Consider the following 12488-nt stretch of genomic DNA (forward strand, 5'->3'; position numbering starts at 1 on the left):
GCAGGGATCACACAGTCCAATGGAATTCTATATTTGCGCATGCGCATTTGTACCCTGGCGACCGGCACCGCGCAGGCGCAGTGTGTTCACGCACGCGCACTGAGCCCTCGGGCAGTGAGCGGTTGTGAGGCGGAGAGAAGCTCGCGCTGCTTTCAGGAACAAAACCAGCACAGTGAAAATATAAATACAGATTAATACAGATTAATTAATACTACACCCGGAAGTGTTTAAAGTGTTTATTACTCGGTGTTTGTCTCCATTCAGGATTTAAAGCAGCAGGAAGTGAACCTGAAGCACTGTGTGAGCGGAGACTCCTGATTTCAGGGTGAGGGTTTCTGCTTCTCATTCAGAGCTCAGCAACAAACACTGGGTTAGCGCTATTCTCTCACAGCTCTACACAGCTCTACACACATCTCTACACCTCTGTACACATCTCTACACCTCTCTACACATCTCTACACCTCTCTACACCTCTGTACACCTCTGTACACATCTCTACACCTCTGTACACCTCTGTACACATCTCTACACATCTCTACACCTCTCTACACCTCTGTACACATCTGTACACCTCTCTACACATCTGTACACCTCTGTACACATCTCTACACATCTGTACACCTCTGTACACATCTCTACACCTCTCTACACCTCTGTACACATCTGTACACATCTCTACACCACTGTACACATCTGTACACATCTCTAAACATCTGTACACATCTCTACACCTCTCTAAACATCTGTACACATCTCTACACCTCTCTACACATCTCTACACCTCTCTACACCTCTGTACACATCTGTACACATCTCTACACCTCTGTACACCTCTGTACACATCTCTACACCTCTCTACACATCTCTACACCTCTCTACACCTCTGTACACATCTGTACACCTCTCTACACATCTGTACACCTCTGTACACATCTCTACACATCTGTACACCTCTGTACACATCTCTACACCTCTCTACACCTCTGTACACATCTGTACACATCTCTACACCACTGTACACATCTGTACACATCTCTACACCTCTCTAAACATCTGTACACATCTCTACACCTCTCTAAACATCTGTACACATCTCTACACCTCTCTACACATCTGTACACATCTCTACACCTCTCTAAACATCTGTACACCTCTGTACACATCTCTACACCTCTGTACACATCTCTACACCTCTCTAAACATCTGTACACCTCTGTACACATCTCTACACCTCTCTACACCACTGTACACATCTCTACATATCTCTACACCTCTGTACACATCTCTACACCTCTGTACACATCTCTACACCACTGTACACATCTCTACACCTCTATACACATCTCTACATATCTCTACACCACTGTACACATCTCTACACATCTCTACACCTCTGTACTAGGGCTGTCAAATGATTAAAAAATGTAATCGCGATTAATCTCAGGATTTCATATAGTTAATCGCATTTTTTAAAAATCTATGTAAATGAATAAGGCTTTTTTTTAAAGATTTTTTTTGGGGCTTTTTTCACCTTTATTGGATAGGACAGTGTAGAGACAGGAAATAAACGGGAGAGAGAGACAGGGAGGGATCGGGAAATGACCTCGGGTCGGAATCAAACCCAGGTCCCTAGATTTATGGTATGGCGCCTTAGTCGACTGAGCTCCCAATGAATAAGGCTTTTAAAGTGAAATGTTACAATTAAAATGGTGAACACATTTTATGCTAAAAGTACTTGTTAAAAACTGCTGGGACAAAAGAAAATGGTAAGGGAGTTTATTCACTCACATACTAGGCAGTACTGAACATAAAATCCAATTTTGTGTTTTGTGTGATGGATTAGGGAGCTGCAGTCTCAAATATAAAACATGTAGTCACATACTACTGTGTCTCAGTTCAGACATGTGTGACAAAAGAAAATAATGAAATAAAACTTCAATTGTGCTAGAGTTGTATTCAGTCACAGCCTATAGGACCTCACAGTGCTGTGCAAACAAAAATAAATTGCAGTTGGACTTCAATAAAGACATTTAGTGTCATATCACAGTGCTACAGCATACTGACATCTCACTTTACAAAAGTATTTTAGAACTGCAAAGTGCATACCAAAACCAACTCAATCACACTCTCCTTTTGAAATGAAACTTTTGAAATGAAACTTCCCGTTTAACAGACCTTTCTCCATAGACATATAAACATAGACGCCGCATTGAGCTGGTGGCCCGTTGCTGGGATACGTCAGAGTGTCCGCCATATTGGATGTGGCAAATCTTCCCCGTAAACCAATGCAAGTAAATGGACTGAACTTCATAAAGCCCCTTTCTACAATAATATTTAACTCCATGCCTTTTATTCACCCATTAAGACACACACGTACAGTGGTGCTTGAAAGTTTGTGAACCCTTTAGAATTTTCTATATTTCTGCATAAATATGACCTAAAACATCATCAGATTTTCACACAAGTTCCAAAAGTAGATAAAGAGAACCCAGTTAAACAAATGAGACAAAAATATTATACTTGGTCATTTATTTATTGAGGAAAATGATCCAATATTACATATCTGTGAGTGGCAAAAGTATGTGAACCTCTAGGATTAGCAGTTAATTTGAAGGTGAAATTAGAGTCAGGTGTTTTCAATCAATGGGATGACAATCAGGTGTGAGTGGGCACCCTGTTTTATTTAAAGAACAGGGATCTATCAAAGTCTGATCTTCACAACATGTTTGTGGAAGTGTATCATGGCACGAACAAAGGAGATTTCTGAGGAGCTCAGAAAAAGCGTTGTTGATGCTCATCAGGCTGGAAAAGGTTACAAAACCATCTCTAAAGAGTTTGGACTCCACCAATCCACAGTCAGACAGATTGTGTACAAATGGAGGAAATTCAAGACCATTGTTACCCTCCCCAGGAGTGGTCGACCAACAAAGATCACTCCAAGAGCAAGGCGTGTAATAGTCGGCGAGGTCACAAAGGACCCCAGGGTAACTTCGAAGCAACTGAAGGCCTCTCTTACATTGGCTAATGTTAATGTTCATGAGTCCATCATCAGGAGAACACTGAACAACAATGGTGTGCATGGCAGGGTTGCAAGGAGAAAGCCACTGCTCTCCAAAAAGAACATTGATGCTCATCTGCGGTTTGCTAAAGATCACATGGACAAGCCAGAAGGCTATTGGAAAAATGTTTTGTGGACGGATGAGACCAAAATAGAACTTTTTGGTTTAAATGAGAAGCGTTATGTTTGGAGAAAGAAAAACATTCCATTCCAGCATAAGAACCTTATCCCATCTGTGAAACATGGTGGTGGTAGTATCATGGTTTGGGCCTGTTTTGCTGCATCTGGGCCAGGACGGCTTGCCATCATTGATGGAACAATGAATTCTGAATTATACCAGCGAATTCTAAAGGAAAATGTCAGGACATCTGTCCATGAACTGAATCTCAAGAGAAGGTGGGTCATGCAGCAAGACAACGACCCTAAGCACACAAGTCGTTCTACCAAAGAATGGTTAAAGAAGAATAAAGTGAATGTTTTGGAATGGCCAAGTACATTACTCTACACCTCTGTACACATCTCTACACCTCTGTACACCTCTCTACACCTCTCTACACATCTGTACACCTCTCTACACCTCTGTACACATCTCTACATATCTCTACACCTCTGTACACATCTCTACATATCTCTACACCACTGTACACCTCTCTACACCTCTGTACACCTCTGTACACATCTGTACACCTCTCTACACATCTGTACACCTCTGTACACATCTCTACACCTCTCTACACATCTCTACACCTCTCTACACATCTCTACACATCTGTACACCTCTCTACACATCTGTACACATCTCTACACCTCTGTACACATCTCTACACCTCTGTACACATCTCTACACCTCTCTACACATCTCTACACCTCTCTACACATCTCTACACCTCTGTACACATCTCTACACCTCTGTACACATCTGTACACATCTCTACACCTCTGTACACATCTGTACACCTCTGTACACATCTCTACACCTCTCTACACATCTCTACACCTCTGTACACATCTCTCCACATCTCTACACCTCTCTACACATCTCTACACCTCTCTACACATCTCTACACCTCTGTACACATCTCTACACATCTCTACACCTCTCTACACATCTGTACACCTCTCTACACATCTGTACACATCTCTACACCTCTCTACACATCTGTACACCTCTGTACACATCTCTACACCTCTCTACACATCTCTACACATCTGTACACCTCTCTACACATCTGTACACATCTCTACACCTCTCTACACATCTCTACACATCTGTACACATCTCTACACCTCTCTACACATCTGTACACCTCTGTACACATCTCTACACCTCTCTACACATCTCTACACATCTCTACACATCTGTACACCTCTCTACACCTCTCTACACATCTGTACACCTCTCTACACCTCTCTACACCTCTCTACACATCTCTACACATCTCTACACCTCTCTACACATCTCTACACCTCTGTACACATCTCTACACCTCTGTACACATCTCTACACCTCTGTACACCTCTCTACACATCTCTACACCTCTGTACACATCTCTACACCTCTCTACACATCTCTACACATCTCTACACCTCTCTACACATCTCTACACCTCTCTACACATCTCTACACCTCTCTACACATCTCTACACCTCTGTACACATCTCTACACCTCTCTACACATCTCTACACATCTGTACACATCTCTACACCTCTGTACACATCTCTACACATCTGTACACATCTCTACACCTCTGTACACATCTCTACACCTCTGTACACCTCTGTACACATCTCTACACCTCTCTACACATCTCTACACATCTCTACACCTCTGTACACATCTCTACACCTCTCTACACATCTCTACACCTCTCTACACATCTCTCCACATCTCTACACCTCTGTACACATCTCTACACCTCTCTACACCTCTGTACACATCTGTACACCTCTCTACACATCTCTACATATCTCTACACCTCTATACACATCTCTACACATCTCTACACCTCTGTACACATCTCTACATATCTCTACACCACTGTACACCTCTGTACACATCTCCACACCTCTCTACACCTCTGTACACATCTCTACACCTCTGTACACCTCTGTACACATCTCTACACCTCTCTACACCTCTGTACACATCTGTACACCTCTCTACACCTCTGTACACATCTCTACATATCTCTACACCTCTATACACATCTCTACACCTCTGTACACATCTCTACATATCTCTACACCACTGTACACCTCTGTACACATCTCTACACCTCTGTACACATCTGTACACCTCTCTACACATCTGTACACCTCTGTACACATCTCTACACCTCTCTACACATCTGTACACATCTCTACACATCTCTACACCTCTGTACACCACTCTACACATCTCTACACCTCTGTACACATCTCTACACCACTGTACACATCTCTACACCTCTGTACACATCTCTACACCACTGTACACATCTCTACATATCTCTACACCTCTCTATTCATCTGTACACCTCTTTACACATTTCTACACATCAGTACACATCTGTACAAATCTGTACACCTCTTTGTACATCTCCGTAACTGAGGCAGAGAATGGTCTGGTCTAAAAATCTGAATATTATCATTAAATTCAGCCTTTATTTATTTTATTTTATTTTAATTTATTTATGGATTTGAATGTGCAGATGTGTGTTTAAATTGTCCTCGCTTGCTCAGTTTTTCCCAAAATAAAATGACGTGTTCTGAAAGTTTAAATAAATAAATAAATGAATGTTAGTTTTAATTTTGCGTATTAAATTTTAAATTCTGAAATTATAAAATAAAACAGTGGTTTTCTGCTGGTTTCTTTGTGTTTGATAACTAGTATGTTAATGATACTGTGTGCTACTGAAATAGACGTGTACACGCTGTTAACTTGCGGAGCAGACGCAAGGATGCTGCTGTTGCCTAGCAACACAAAGAATCACCTCCTTCCAAACAGTTGAATAAATGTAGAATGTTGTGGCGTTAGGAAAGAAATTCTTGTTCTGACAGCAGCTTTTCTTATAGATGAGGACACAACAGGTTGGTGTGTGTGTGTGTGTTATAACCAGTGTGTGTATAGCGACCCGTCTGTTTTGTTTTCTTTGATGTGTTTATAAGAGCAGCTGCTGAAGCGGGATAATCTCTCAGAACTGAACCACACGTCAGTGACGGCAGTCTGAGCCTCTGTCATGGAGGCCATCGCCAAGTACGACTTCAACGCCACTGCAGATGATGAGCTGAGCTTCAAACGCGGAGAGATACTGAAGGTGAGAGAGAGAGACAGACACACAGAGATAGAGAGACAGACACACAGAGAGATAGGGAGAGAGTTTGTGAGTGTATGTCTTTTTTGGTACAGAAAGTAGGTCAGGATTTGCATAAATGTTGATTCTCTTTGTTTGTTTGTATCTCTCTTTGTTTGTCTGTCTCTCTCTCTGTCTGTCTGTCTCTCTTTGTCTGTCTGTCTGTCTCTTTCTTTGTCTGTCTGTCCATCTTTCTCTTTGTCTGTCTGTCTCTCTCTTTTTGTCTGTCTGTCTCTCTCCCTCTGTCTGTCTCTGTCTATCTCTCTCCCCTCTCTGTTTGTCTGTCTGTCTCTCTTTTTGTCTGTCTGTCTGTCTCTCTCCCTCTGTCTGTCTCTCTGTCTGTCTATCTCTCTCTCTCCCCTCTCTGTTTGTCTGTCTGTCTCTCTGTCTGTCTGTCTCTTTCTTTGTCTGTCTGTCTGTCTGTCTGTCCGTCCGTCTTTCTTTTTGTTTGTCTCTCTCTCTCCCTCCCTCTTGCTCTCTCTCTCTCTCTCTCTCTCTCCCTGTCTCTCCCCCCTCCCCCTGTCTCTCCTCCCCCCTCCCCCTGTCTCTCTCTCTCCCTGTCTCTCTCCCCCTCCTCCCCCTGTCCCCCCCCTCCGTGTGTTTATTGTTCAGGTGTTAAATGAGGAATGTGATCAGAACTGGTATAAAGCAGAGCTGTATGGGAAAGAAGGCTTCATCCCCAAAAACTACATCGAGATGAAGCCGCACCTGTGAGTCCCAGCGTCTCGCTGCACCGCCGCAACTTTTATTTCATCAAATTTATTAAATTATCATTAAATTATCATTTATTAAATTATCTGTGAACTCACATCAGCCTCTCGTTATAATCTCAGTGTAGTTTGTCTGTGACTTTTTTCTCTCTCTCACACACACACACACACACACACACACACTCTCTCTCTCTCAAACACACACACACACTCTCACACACACACAGGTGGTTTTATGGGAAGATGCCGCGGGCGAGGGCGGAGGAAATGCTGAACAAACAGAGACACGACGGAGCGTTTCTCATCCGTGAGAGCGAGAGCGCGCCAGGGGATTTCTCTCTCTCCGTCAAGTACACACTCTACTCTACTCCACTCTACTCTACTCCACTTCCACTCCACCTCTACTCCACCTCTACTCTGCTCCACCTCTACTCTACTCCACTCTACTCTGCTCCACCTCTACTCTACTCCACCTCTACTCCACTCTACTCTACTTCTATTCCACTCCTATTCCACTCTACTCTACTCTGCTCTACTCCACCTCTATTCTACACTACTCTACTCTACCTCTACTCCACTCTACTCTACTTCTGTTCCACTCCTATTCCACTCTACTCCACTCCACTCCACTTCACCTCTACTCCACTCCACCTCTACTCCACTCTACTCTACTTCTATTCCACTCCTATTCCACTCTACTCTACTCCTCCTCTACTCCACTTCACCTCTACTCCACTTCACCTCTACTTCTGTTCCACTCCTATTCCACTCTACTCTACTCTGCTCTACTCCACCTCTATTCTACACTACTCTACCTCTACTCCACTCTACTCTACTTCTGTTCCACTCCTATTCCACTCTACTCCACTTCACCTCTACTCCACTCCACCTCTACTCCACTCTACTCTACTTCTGTTCCACTCCTATTCCACTCTACTCTACTCCACTCTGCTCTACTCCACCTCTATTCTACACTACTCTATTCTACCTCTACTCCACTCTACTTCTGTTCCACTCCTATTCCACTCTACTCCACTGCACCTCTACTCCACTCTACTTCTGTTCCACTCCTATTCCACTCTACTCTACTCTACTCCACTCCACCTCTACTCCAACTCTACTCTACTCCACTCCACCTCTACTTCTACTTCACTCTACTCCTACTCTACACTCTACTCTATTCTACTCTACCCCACCTCTACTCCACTCCACTCCACCTCTAGTCCACTCTACTTCACTCCCCCTATACTCCACTGTACTCCACTCTGCTCTACTCTACCTCTACTCCACTCTACTCTGCTCTACTCCGCTCTACCTCTACTCCACCTCTACTCTATTCTACTCTACTCCACTCCACCTCTATTCCACTCTACTCCACTCTACCTCTATTCCACTCTACTCTGCTCTACTCCGCTCTACCTCTACTCCACCTCTACTCTATTCTACTCTACTCCACTCCACCTCTATTCCACTCTACTCCACTCTACCTCTATTCCACTTTACTCCACTCTACCTCTATTCCACTCTACTCCACCTCTACTCTGCTCTACTCCACCTCTACTCTGCTCTACTCCACCTCTACTCTGCTCTACTCCACCTCTACTCTATTCTACTCTACTCCACTCCACTCTACCTCTATTCTACTCTACTCCACTCTACTCTACCTCTATTCCACTCTACTCCACCTCTACTCTGCTCTACTTCTACTCTATTCTACTCTACTCCACCTCTACTCCACTCTACCTCTATTCCACTCTACTCTACCTCTATTCCACTCTACTCCACCTCTACTCCACTCTACTTCTACTCTACTCCTACTCTACACTCTACTCCACTGTACTCCACTCTGCTCTACTCCAACTCTACTCTACCTCTACTCCACCTCTACTCCACTCCACCTCTATTCCACTCTACTCCACTCTACCTCTATTCCACTTTACTCCACTCTACCTCTATTCCACTCTACTCCACCTCTACTCTGCTCTACTCCACCTCTACTCTGCTCTACTCCACCTCTACTCTGCTCTACTCCACCTCTACTCTATTCTACTCTACTCCACTCCACTCTACCTCTATTCTACTCTACTCCACTCTACTCTACCTCTATTCCACTCTACTCCACCTCTACTCTGCTCTACTTCTACTCTATTCTACTCTACTCCACCTCTACTCCACTCTACCTCTATTCCACTCTACTCTACCTCTACTCCACCTCTACTCCACTCTACTTCTACTCTACTCCTACTCTACACTCTACTCCACTGTACTCCACTCTGCTCTACTCCAACTCTACTCTACCTCTACTCCACCTCTACTCCACTCCACCTCTACTCCAACTCTACTCCACCTCTACTCTACTACACTCCACCTCTACTCCAACTCTACTCTAACTCAACTTTACTCTAACTCTACTCTTTATTTCCCCTCTATTTCATTATTCTAAATTCTACATTGTTATTCTTTATTATATTGTAATTGACATACAGTGGTGCTCAAAAGTTTGTGAACCCTTTAGAAGTTTCTTTATTTTTGCATAAATTTGACTGAAAACCTCATCAGATCTTCACACACGTCCTAAAGGTTGATAGAGAACCCAGTTAAACACACGAGACTAAAATATTATACTTGGTCATTTATTTATTGAGGAAAATTATCCAATATTACATATCAGTGAGTGGCAAAAAAGTATGTGTACCCTTGTTTTCAGTATCTGGTGTGCAGTACTCACTGCAGCTAACTGCTTGTGGTGACTGTGGATCAGATCCTGAACATCAGCCTGGAGGACGTTTATCCCGTTCCTCTGTACAGAACAGCGTCAGCTCCAGGACGTTGGTGGGTTTCCTCACATGAACTGCTCACACAACATTTAAGTCATATTTATGCAGAATTAAAGAACTTTCCAAAAGGTTCACAAACTTTCGAGCACCGCTGTACACTGGTCAAAGAAAAGTCACTGTTTGGATTTAAATAAGCAACGAGTTCAGAGTCTTTCAGTTAAACTTAATTCTCTCATCTTTAATTTAATTCTGTTCAGTTCTGAGCCCCTTCATCTCCTAAAATTCACGAACATTAAAGCTTTAATTTTATTTTAAAATATATTTTTAATTGTAATTCTGCCCTTAATTTTAGAGTCTGTTTTATTTCAACTTATTTTATTCATCATTTTTCATTTTTTATTCTTTTACAGTTAGATTTATTCAGTTTTATTCAAAAAGTGTTAAAACTCTGGCTGTCTCTCTCACTTGCACGCTCTCTCTCTCTTTCTCGCTTGCTATCTCTCTCTCTCTCTCTCTCTCTCTGTCTCTCTCACTGTCTCACACACTGTCTCTCTCTCTCTCAGGTTTGGGAATGATGTGCAGCACTTTAAGGTTCTGAGGGACGGGGCGGGGAAGTACTTCCTGTGGGTGGTGAAGTTTAACTCTCTGAACTCTCTGGTGGATTATCACCGATCCACATCCGTGTCCCGAAACCAGCCCATCTTCCTGCGTGACATTGAACAGGTCCCACAGGTGAGTCGTGCCACGCCCCCTCATCATCATCCAGCCAGTCAGATCACATGTTGTGGGAGGAGTCGGGAATGGAGCAGACATATGTTACATCACACAAACACCGTGACAGAGAGCTCACTATTTTAGTCCATCGTGGTTGTGTCCCAGATCACACACCCTGTTCCCTGCGCAGTGTATTCAAGTGCCCCAGTGCATTATGGGTATTCAGTGATGGGTGTGGTTTGGGTGGTCACTGGTCACATGGTGTTACATCGTGTAGTGAATGTGATTCCTCAGTGCAGGGAGACGTTTAGGACACAGCGCTGAGTCTAGAATGTTCTGATCATTGATACTGTCACGGTGTGCAGTGTGTTAGTGCACCGTTTAGTGGCCACGTGTAGGGAGTAGGGCATTAGGGAGATTCTAACACATAAATGAAACACAGCACATTTCTAGGTTGTGTCAGTAAACTGTGTGTGTGTGTGTTGCAGCACACGTCCTACGTGCAGGCTCTGTTTGATTTCGACCCTCAGGAGGACGGTGAGCTCGGGTTCCGACGCGGAGATCTCGTGCAGGTTCTGGACAACTCGGACCCGAACTGGTGGAAGGGGGCGTGTCATGGGCAGACCGGAATGTTCCCTCGGAACTATGTCACTCCCATCACGCAACACATGTAAACACACCTGTAACAACAATAACAATAATAATTTAAAGAAATAAAACACACACAAACAGTCGTAGCAGCGGAAACGGGAGTGTCAGGAAACCAGATTAGGACTTCCTGCTGGATCACCATGGAAACAGAGAGGCTTGGGATCAGTACCTCAGCAGAGTTCTGCTCTGTGATTGGTGGATGGTGCTTGAAGGGACCTGCTGCTTTCCGCTACACTACACATTCAGCACTAAACATACAAAATAAACACACTAAAGTATTACAACTAGCAAAACAAGGACGTGAAGTGAGCAGTGATTCTGCTCACAACTCTGAAGTGTGTGTGTGTGTGTTCTCTCCTCTATCATCACTAATAACATCATGCTAAATGAGTGTATCGTCAGCATGTGTCATTCCCTTCATCCACCTCTCTGATGATGTCACTGCCATTGAACAGGTGAGTCAGGCCACGCCCACTCATTATTATTAATCAAGCACATCACCTAGTGTCAGTGTGGATGTGTCCCAAACCACACACTCTTCCTCACTATAAAGGGCACATCACACACAGCTGTTTAACACCACTGCATCATGACTAATAACGTCTTCACGGTTCGGGGTCAGTGGGTGTGTGACGCCTTCGCCTCATTATCATTCTTTATCTCAGATGATGTCATAATGTTTACTGTACAAGTCCTGACTGATGATCTTGAAGGTACCGTCTGACTTGAGGTTTAGTAGTTTAGTATTTTGTTTTGTATCAAAGTAAAATATTTATAGCTGAAATATGAAAGTTTTTTGCACGGTCATCTCGTGGAACAGCAGTATTAAAGTACAACGATATACTTTATTGACTTGAAGGGGGAAAAAAGGAAAGAAAAAGTTGTAAAAGAAGACTTCACAATAAAAAAACCAACTTCTTTTGCGTGTGTTTTTGACTGAATTTTCACTGGGCTGATAATAAAATTTAAATATATTGTTGACATCATAAAGTTGTATATAGGAATAATCATGTATTTTTAATCCTTAATTATAATCGTCCCATGATTACTCATATTATTTTACTTAAAATTAATGTCTCAGTGTCGCCCCCTGCTGACAGCAGCAGTGTCCTTTCTTCTGTGAAATGCATTGAATTTGATAAAATAATGACTCCATTTGACTGTTAATACTTTAAAAATGATAGCACATGTTGGTCCTATTAAACCCTGAACTGATTCGTGTTTACTCTCACCATTATAGAAGAT

The 12488-nt window shown here is 43.1% G+C and overlaps 1 protein-coding gene across 5 annotated transcripts; it reads left to right on the plus strand.

Annotated features, from left to right (window-relative positions):
* Positions 1-112: 112 nt before the first annotated feature.
* On the plus strand, positions 113-12162 carry grb2a (growth factor receptor-bound protein 2a). Of its 5 annotated transcripts, XM_060918564.1 has the most exons (6): positions 113-325; positions 6212-6355; positions 7004-7101; positions 7329-7451; positions 10442-10610; positions 11081-12162. In XM_060918564.1, the coding sequence occupies exons 2-6, from the start codon at positions 6278-6280 to the stop codon at positions 11264-11266; spliced, it is 654 nt and encodes a 217-aa protein (XP_060774547.1). In that variant the 5' UTR covers positions 113-325; positions 6212-6277; the 3' UTR covers positions 11267-12162. The 5 variants fall into 5 exon arrangements, with proteins under 5 accessions (XP_060774547.1, XP_060774546.1, XP_060774544.1 ...); XM_060918563.1 differs by lacking the exons at positions 10442-10610; positions 11081-12162 and having other exon boundaries at positions 113-172; positions 265-325; positions 7329-9801; XM_060918561.1 differs by lacking the exons at positions 10442-10610; positions 11081-12162 and having other exon boundaries at positions 113-370; positions 7329-9801.
* Positions 12163-12488: the final 326 nt, after the last annotated feature.

This window comes from Neoarius graeffei, chromosome 4 (genome assembly GCF_027579695.1).
Source record: "Neoarius graeffei isolate fNeoGra1 chromosome 4, fNeoGra1.pri, whole genome shotgun sequence".
In the NCBI taxonomy this organism is placed as follows: Eukaryota; Metazoa; Chordata; class Actinopteri; order Siluriformes; family Ariidae; genus Neoarius; species Neoarius graeffei.

Coding starts and splice junctions, on each gene's coding strand:
- grb2a (XM_060918561.1), top strand. CDS start 6,278: ATGGAGGCCATCGCCAAGTACGACTTCAACGCCACTGCAGATGATGAG. Junction 6,356..7,003: donor AACGCGGAGAGATACTGAAG/GTGAGAGAGAGA, acceptor TTTATTGTTCAG/GTGTTAAATGAGGAATGTGA. Junction 7,102..7,328: donor ATCGAGATGAAGCCGCACCT/GTGAGTCCCAGC, acceptor ACACACACACAG/GTGGTTTTATGGGAAGATGC.